This window comes from Melitaea cinxia, chromosome 5, assembly GCF_905220565.1.
Source record: "Melitaea cinxia chromosome 5, ilMelCinx1.1, whole genome shotgun sequence".
Taxonomy (NCBI): domain Eukaryota; kingdom Metazoa; phylum Arthropoda; class Insecta; order Lepidoptera; family Nymphalidae; genus Melitaea; species Melitaea cinxia.
In genome coordinates, this window is record NC_059398.1 from 3,269,333 (window position 1) to 3,279,249 (window position 9,917).

The 9,917-nt window shown below is 32.6% G+C and overlaps 1 protein-coding gene across 1 annotated transcript; it reads right to left on the bottom strand.

The window, feature by feature from the left end:
• Positions 1-1,159: 1,159 nt before the first annotated feature.
• On the bottom strand, positions 1,160-4,148 carry LOC123653955 (THO complex subunit 6). The gene is made up of 4 exons (XM_045589926.1): positions 3,913-4,148; positions 3,433-3,822; positions 2,958-3,120; positions 1,160-1,517 (listed from the first exon to the last, which is right to left on the bottom strand). Exons 1-4 carry the CDS (start codon positions 4,014-4,016, stop codon positions 1,197-1,199), a joined length of 978 nt encoding a protein of 325 aa, XP_045445882.1. The 5' UTR covers positions 4,017-4,148; the 3' UTR covers positions 1,160-1,196.
• Positions 4,149-9,917: the final 5,769 nt, after the last annotated feature.

The following is a 9,917-nucleotide window of genomic DNA, read 5'->3' on the forward strand; positions in this document are numbered from 1 at the left end:
CGGCCAAATATGGTTAACCATTTGGCCGAATACCGAATAGCAATTTTTTTATTACTTACTGTTTTTCCGCGACTTTGCGTAAATTATAGCCCATGTCATTTCTAAGGCTCTAGAGTATCTGTGTACTAAATTTCATTTAAATCGGTTCAGCAGTTTGGGCGTGAAATCTTGATAAACAGATTTACTTCCTTATTTATGATAGTATACAGTAAGGATTCAATTAAATTATGAAAAAAGTCAAAATATTCCTCACAAAGATATTTATTTAACCAAAAAATAACTAACAAATTAATATTTAAAATCTACCAGTGGTAAGAAACAAACGCAACAAACAAACTGCCAGTTTATTGTCTTCACTATAAATTTCATAATAGTTCCAAAAAGGCGATTTCTTTTTAAATTGATTCATTTTGCTTTTCTCGAACAAACTGTGTTATTTCTTATGATAATCAATCACATTAAATGTTATATTTTAGAATACAGTATGTACGATGCACCAACGATCAACAAATAAAATAGGTTGTGACACGGTATTAGGTACTTCAGCGATGCAAGTTTAAACTCGTGCGGTGACGAGTTGTGTCTTGTCGCCCGCGAAAAGTACCAAGTGTGGCCGAATATTCGGCTGCCGAATGTTCGACGCTTCGGCCAAGAGCCTCGCCGAACATTCGATATTCGGTATTCGGCCAAATTACTATTCGTGGCATGTCTAGTAGTAACTAATACTTAATCTGTGGTCAGGGGCCTGAACAGAAAAACGAGGAGTAATTCAAAATTCAAATATGGCCGACTAACGAACGATGGGCCTCAATAATATAGCCACGGCGAAAAATATTGGAGATAAAAAATATTTATATTTTATAGTATATCTTTTTATACCTATGAATCATACAAAACATGTTTGAATGATTATTTAAATTAATTATATTTGCAAAATTTCTCGACTCTACTGCTGCTACTGCCATTTATTTTCGACACATTAATATATCACCCCGAACTCACCCTCCCCGTCCAAGAGATGGCGTTAGTTCGTATGACTATTTCTGAATTACGATAATGAAGGCGAGTTTCACACCCCTGATCACGATAATCGTTATTATGGAGTAAATGTCAGTCGCGGGTTGAAGCTGACACACACTTTTTTAAATAAAACATGGTATTTCGAAAAAAAAAAAAAAATATTGTATAATAATTAGTTATCGAAAATGTAAAACTTGGTCTCTATAATTGAAGGACGTGCATAGATCTATCTCAGGACTGGAACCGGCGATAGTCAAAACTTTATTAGGGCTTGTTCTGAGCACGGCTGAATATACCGTGGTTGCTGACACTGGTAGCTCAACTCTCACTTCTCCGGAATAACTTAACTGGTACAAATGTTTGGCAGCACCACCAGCAAAGACACAGTCATCTTGGAAAAATGACACATGAATACCACGGTCTGGTATATCAAATACTGTAACAGCGTCCAGGGAACGTAAATGCCAAAGGGAGAGCCTTGGACCTCCTCCGCATACCTATAAAAAAAGAGTGTGCTTTAGACCACACGACTGAAGTAAAACTTCTTTAGTAATAGGTCTGCGTCTTAGCTACACGAAACGTAACTGGCTATGAGAGAAAGAGAGAAACAAAATGTGTGCTCACACCTCTCTCTCTCTTGGTCTGATTGCCTCGCCCGATCACACTTTTCGTAACGCTCTCGTCACGCATTCAGCAGCTTACTCCCTAAGTCAAGCATGCGTAAAGAAGTTTTATTTAAAAATATTCATTCTGAATATATAGTATATACTACTAAGAGTAATTTAAATATACCACATATTATTTACTACAGTACATATTATTTCTAAGTTATTAACGAAACGAAACGAGTGTGCTTTAGTCCACACGACTGAAGTAAAACTTACGAAACGTATTTCTCTTTTTCTATCTTCACTAACTTATCAACCCTCTCAACTTCCGTTCGCCTCGCCCGATCACACTTTTCGAAACGCTCTTATTACGCATTCACCAGCTTACTTCCCAAGTCAAGCGTGCGTAAAGAAATTTTACTCCAAAAATCATTAGATGAGACAGAAAAAGTAATTGCGTCACAAGATAGATTCACAATCACAATTGGCACTGGTTACTTAGCTCACCACAGGAACACAACACAACTTGAATATTTAAGTTGAGTTGTAGGGTAGAGAGAGTTCCCAGTTAGACACCTTTGAATTTTGAGCAATATAATTCTTGCCCAAGCCCAATAATACTAAAACTAGTTTTTCGAATTATTTCAGTCAATCAGTCGCTTATACATAAATAGTTACATCTGTCAACCTCACTATTAAGCATATATTTTTTAACCCACTTCAAAAAAAAAGGAGGAGGTTACTCAATTCGACTGTATATAACATATATATATTTTTTATGTATGTTCGGAGATAGCTTCGTCGTTTATAAACCAATTTTGATAATTCTTTTTTTGTTGGGATGGAGGTATCCTAAGTGTGGTACCCTGATAAGGAAACCATGATCTGATGGGATCCCAGAGAAATCAAGGGAAACCCTTGAAAATCCGCATAACTTTTTACTGGGTGTACCGATTTTAATGATTTTTAATTTAATCGAAAGCCGATGTTTATCATGTGGTCACATTTAAATTTCATCAAGATCTGATTACAACTTTTGGAGTAATCTTTGATAATGCGTATTTACTTGACTATTTTTCGTCTACCTACGTTGTATTACTTGTCGATATAATTGAAGTCAGTTTTTCTTCGTTTGCTTGCAAACACAATTATATAGACGCTCTTTTATTAACTTTATAAATATTTACTATAACTTTTTTTCATAACTTTATAACATATGTTCAAATATAAGTTTTAATTGTTCTTTGTCTTTATACAACTAAAAATAGAACTGATTTCATACAAACTGGTTGGTATAAAACTTTCTAATATGTACCAATGAATACTCACAATCCAATCATCACTTAATGCGGCCGCACCAACCCACTTGCCTATGTCGGGTCTAGAAGCTTTACTGTTATTATGTGGGACAATTTTATTATGAGAATTCTTTACTCGCAGGTCCCATAGTAACACTAAACCATCTTCACCGGCCGAGATCAACTGCTGACCCCTAAAAGTATTAAAATTTTATAAGGAATGATATTGCAGTGAAATTCTGTGAAAAAAAATCTTAAAATACTGAACTATCTGTATCTATTGTCAATGTGTTATTCAATAATTATTTTAATATATTGTGAAGAAAAATTTGGGATAAACATGTACAATAAGTCTGATAACAACAAAAATAGCACAAAAAATAATCTACAAGTTTAAAACCCATTTAGAGTCACGAAAGTATGGATATTGTAAATGGAGGTAATAATTTTTAAACATCAACTTGTAAAAATAAATATAAAATATTTTACAGAATAAAAATACCTACTGGCTGTGAATACCGTGAATGAAATCCGAGTGCCCTTCGTATGTTGACACTAATCTACCATCTTCCAAGTTATATGCATATACTTTACTATCTCCACATCCTGCATATAATTTTCCTTCTTCTTCCTTATACCACAGACAATTTATATCACATTTCTCAATAAGTGACTTAGACTGCACTTTAATAGTCCATGAAGGTTTTGTTAATTTAGAATTAAGAATGACTTTCCAATTCCAACCTGATATTTCATTGACTGTTCCAACTATTAAAAACTTATCTGTGGTCACAAGGCTACATATCTGATTGTCAGGGTCTAGCAAATGCGTGTATTTTGGTTTGTTAAAATCTGTTGTCAATTGTTCAACCACAGGATTAAATATATTATCCAAACTGTAGAGATAGAAATGTATTATATTAGTTTAATGATATTATCATTAAAGAATAAACTTACAATTTATTTGTATAAAAAAATAAACTTACTCGAAAACCGCTATTTGGCCGTAAATATTACCGGCAACTAAATATCTACCACACGGTGAAAAAGTTTGGCAAAGTACTGTGTTATATAAAATTTTATTCAACATTTTTAGATTGTAGTTTATGTAAAAAGTAATCGATAAATTCTCCAAATACTATTTGACGACTTAATTTCACTATTTCAGTTCACAAACACAAAGTCACAAACATATTAACATAACCTCACCTCTACCAGTATTTGTAATGTTTGTATTTCATTTTGACATTATCAACAGTGTTGCAAAATAGAAAATGTAAAATTCAGTTTAAAACTTTTAAATTATATAAAATTCTGTTGTAATGAAATAAAATCAAATGAAATGTAAATATTTATTTCGCTATTAGGTAACTTCGTATGTAGAACCTTATCTTATATGTATATTCACAAATAAAAACAAAAAGAATGTTAAAGTAAAATAAGGTTATAGCAAACTGCAATTAACATCAATCAATCAAACAAAATAACATCGAAACAGCAAACCTATAATTTTGTCACAATATTTAATTCATACAAAATCCTAATGTCTCGGTAGACATAATCTTTCAATTATATTCCTTCTCGGATTTACTAAATATTACAATTAATAAAATAAAGCAAAGGAAAAAAATACTCCAACTCTTAAAATTTAAAGTCATGTAAAAGACAAAAAATAAACTGTTAAAAGGATTTATTACATATATAACAGTTCATATAAAACAAAATCATACAATTACTAATTAATTAATACAGTTGAAGTACCTATGTTATTTAAGTTCATTAAATAGATCAAAATGGATTATAATTAAGGCAACTAAGCTTACTTATCTTACATATTATTATAGTGGATTTAAAAATGAAATGAGCAAAAATATATGTTATATGTTAGTAAACGAATGCTAGGGTATTAAAAAGTCGTTATTTTCGAAGAGTATATAAAAGTAGTTATTTTGTTTATAAAAAACCCAAAATATTTTAGAGTAGGTAGTTATTATTGATTACTTGTTCCTGTATTTTTTGACATTTTATAGATTCCTAAACGCAAAATTCTAATAAATTAATAGACAAAATTATCCATAAACAATAAAAGTTAAAGACGGACGCAAAAAATCAAAACCTTTCAAAAAAAAAGCGCGGGAACTTTGAAGTGAAAAGGCGGTCTTTTTTTTTTTCAAAAATATTTTATTAATTTTATAATTCATTCACTGGAGTTTTTTATAAATAAATACTTATAAATTAATCAAGAGATGGGGAGAAGTAAGAAAAGGAAAAAGAAGGAGGAAGGTAACGCTGAGGACGACTCGTTGAGCTCCGACTCCGAGTCCATAAAATCTGTTGAGCTAACAGACGCCGAAAGGTATGCCCCGTTTCGGGTAGCCGATTACGTGCGGCACTACCCTGAGAACGGGGGTAATTTTGACTATATTGTATTCCTGGAGAGTACAGAGGCTGACAAGCCAATCGGAACAAGAGACATGATGACACTCGCTAATAGCATAAAAAAATATAATAAAGGCGTGAAACAACTAAAACGCATTAATAAAAGTAAAGTTGGAGTTATCTTTGATAGACCTGCTTTTGCTAACGCGGTCTTAGGCAACAAAAAATATCTTGATGGGTACAAACTTAAAGCTTCCCTTCCGGCTGCCGCTACAGAGGTCACTGGGGTAATTTCTCATGTGCCTATAGAATTATCCAATAAAGAAATATATTCAGCTCTAACTAGCACGAAAAATATTATATCTATACGTAGATTTATGCGACGTGTAAGAGAAAATGGAGAAATAAAATTAATCCCCACAAAAACAATTTCTATAACCTTTTCCTGTCCCAATTTACCAGATAGTGTGGACCTCAACAGCTGGCGGTTCGAAGTACGGCAGTACATCCCGCCAGTAAAGCAGTGTCTAAAGTGTTTAAGATATGGTCATATTGCAAAATTCTGTAAAAATTCACAAAGATGCAGCATTTGTGGCGAAGGTCACAATTTTAAAGATTGTCAGACTCCTTATACTGCAGCCAGTTGCTGTCACTGCTCTGGCAATCACATTGCCATATCCCCTGCATGCCCTGTTAAAAAAGAAAAAATCCAGCTTAACAGAGATAAATTTCAGAAAAAAAGCTTTGTTGATGTTTTAAACAGCTCTCACTTTCCATCATTAAACAAAACTGATCAGTTCTTATCTCTTTTAAATTCCGAAATAATACTCAAATCTATTACAGAAGCTTTAGTAAAACTTATAACACTAAACAAAAATAATGAAATACCTATCTCTTCCCAAAATATTAAAAATGTCCTGCAAGATACATTAAAAAAGGTTACTAATAAATAATTTGTACTTTATGGATACTTTAAATATTGTGCAATGGAATGCTCAGAGTATTCTACACAATCAACATATTTTTAATTATTTCCTTTTGGACAAAAATATTCACATTGCGTTAATTTGTGAGACTTGGTTAAAGCCTTGTCAAAAATTTAAGATACGTCATTACAATGTAATTCGTCTTGATTCAGGAAACACCCACAATGGCGTAGCCATATTAATACATAGCTCTATTTCTTATTCTAAAATTGATACTTTTTATGATGACTCCATTCAAAATGTTGTTGTTCGTATAAAATACTCTAGCAACAAAGAACTTACTATCATAAGCTTTTACAGTCCAACTAATTGCAATCCTGCTTTTTCTAAATCTAAACTAGACAGGTTAATTAAAAGTTTACCAGAACCAATCTTCCTAGCAGGAGATTTTAATGGCCTAAACTCAGCCTGGGGCTGTTCTACTTCTAATTGTCGAGGCAAAGACATTTTAGAGTCTATCAATAACAATAATTTGGTTATACTTAATGACGGAAGTATGACCACTGTTGGTTCGCACATATGGAGACAGAATGCTCTTGACTTAACCATAGTATCACCTTCATTGGCTCTAGAGTGTGACTGGTCAGTACATGACGATCCCTTAGGCAGCTACCACTTTCCTGTAATCACAAAAATTTTACTTAATAACAATCATTACAATGCCACTCCTATTCCCAATAGTAGCTCACTACCCTGCTTCCCTAACCTGAACAACGTTGATTGGAACATTTATAATTTAAATGTCCAACTATTGCTCACTGAATTTTCTCTTGATACACAAGACCCCCTTCATAACTACACAAAATTTACAGATATTTTACACTCAGCACTGTGGAAATCATCTTCTATTTCTAAGCACTCTTTGGTTAATACAGCTTTATCTTCATGCTCTCCTTCTAACTTAAATAAAAAAAAAAAACTTTTTCCTTGGTGGAATTTCAATTGCACCAAAGCCGTATTAAATAGCAAAAACGCTTATTTGACTTTTAAATCTGATCCCACTGAGGCTAATTACATTAATTTTAAAAGACTACAAGCCAACAAAAAATATATTATCAGAAATGAGAGAAGAAACAGTTGGATAAAACTTTGTGAACAATTTAACAGATCGACTCCTATATCAGTCATTTGGACGTATATGCGAAAATTTAACAAAAGCTATTCTCCACCTTCCCATAACAACTCTGACTATTCTTGGATCTTTGATTTTCTCAAAAAATATACTCCAGATACTGTAGAGCCAGCCTTTAATCTTAATTCTTTCTGCCATATTCTTCCTAATCAAAATTTTATTATAAAATCTTTTACCATTGTCGAATTAAATTCTGCTATTTCATCCAGAAAAGACTCTACACCTGGCCTTGACTACATTTCATATAAAATGCTTAAACACCTGTCTTCTCAATCTAAACTAATTTTATTAAATATCCTGAATCTTCTTTGGGAGCATAATCTTATTCCTATGGATTGGAAGGTTGATTGTTTAGTACCTATCTTAAAACCCAACAAGGACAAGTTTAACTTTGATTCATATAGACCTATAGCATTGACTTCTTGCATGGGAAAAATATTTGAACAACTTTTAAAACAAAGATTGGAACATTTCATAGAGTCTAATCATATTTTACCTTCTAATCAGTTTGGTTTTAGAAGAGGCAGGTCTTCAAGGGAGAGCATTGCTCACTTACATCTTGATATTTATAATGCTATACAATCAAAGCAAGCTCTCGCTGGAGTTTTCTTCGATGTAGTTGGAGCCTTTAATAATGTTAACCATCATATTCTATCCACGGAATTAGCTGCGATTGGTTTACCTGTAAAAGTTATACAATGGATTTTTAATTTTTTGCACAGTAGGAAGGTATTTGTTAAGTATAATAATAAACTTATTGGTCCAAGGCTTTCTCATAAAGGTACATGTCAAGGTAGCATTTTGAGTCCATTGATTTTCACACTTTATATACATAGATTAAACTTAATTCTAGGCTCTCATATATACAATTTACAGTTTGCTGATGATTTGGTAGTCTATTGTTCTAGTAATAATATAACTACCCTAAATCTTAAGTTAAACGAAGCTTTAGTTAAATTAAATTCTTATTTTAATTATCTTGCATTGGACATTAGCTTTGAAAAGTCTAAAGTCATAGTTTTTAATAAAGTAGGGTCTGAAAGAATTAAAATAAACTATAATAATATATCTCTTCTTATCACAAATGAAGTTAAATTTTTAGGTGTTATATTCATGAATAACTTATCATGGAACAAATATGTAGACCACATAGTTGATAGAGCTCTTAAGGCTCTTAATATTTTAAAGTCTCTTGCAAAAACATATTGGGGTTCTGATCCAAAAATCCTTCTTACCCTATATAAATCTCTTGTATGCAGTCATTTTGAATATGGATTTCTATGTTTTTCTACTAATGACAAGTTGGTTAACAAATTAAATATTATTCAAAATCACAGCCTGAGACTTATCACTGGCGCCATGAAAACAACCCCAATTAATTCGTTACAGGTCGAGTGCAACATTTCCCCTTTACACCTTAGATTTAAATATTTGAAATACTGTTTTTTGCTAAAACTGTTTTCCATTAGTAATCATCCTCTAATTAAAAAGCTTAATTACTTACATAGTAAATATCCTGTAAATGCTCCATTAACTTCTAATAACCCATTTATTCTCTTCGAATATTCATTCATGTTAAATCTAAATAACCAACACAAAATACACAGTTCTAGCAATTGGATGTGTTACGAAAAGGAGTTTGACTGTCTTATTAATCAAATCGATATTATTATTGACCATAAGCTAAAAGAGCGCCAGGAAGTTTACAACCTCATAGCACAATACTCTGATAAGTTCAAACAAGTTTACACAGATGGATCAAAAAATGATATAAATGTTTCCATGGCCTATTATGTACCTCATCTGAAGTTTGGCCAAGGCGTCAGATTGAAAAAGGAGATATCAATATTTACAGCTGAAGCTCTAGCAATTACTGCTGCCCTAGAATTCATTAAAAAACAAACTAATCAATATTGGCTGATCATTACTGACAGTATGAGCGTTCTAAAGGCTTTAGATAATTATCAATTCAGTGCTAATACAAACTTCATCATTTTAGAAATAAGACATCTCCTTTATCAACTATCCAGAAGAAACTACAACATCAAATTATTGTGGACACCTTCACATATAGGAGTAAGGGGAAATGAACATGTGGACTTTCTGGCACGTTCAATTGTTGACAGTGACAGCGGCAGCCCTGTTGATGAGAATGTTGCCGTACCATACACTGATCTATTAGTTGCTATTAAATCAAAAATCCTATCTGATTGGCGTGATCTTTGGCGACAAACCTTGTTAAGAAAAGGATCTTGGTATGCTCAGATAAATCAAGATATTGGAAAAAGTCCTTGGTTTACTAAATCGCATCAACATAGAAGCAGAAAATATTATACAATACTATGCCGCTTGAGATTTGGACATTGCAGATTTAATGCACATTTGAATCGTATGCGTATCATCTCATCGCCCGTTTGCCCACATTGCACCAACAACTCTACACAGTCTTTAGATCACATATTTTTTGAATGCTCCGCTTTTAATCTGGAACGCC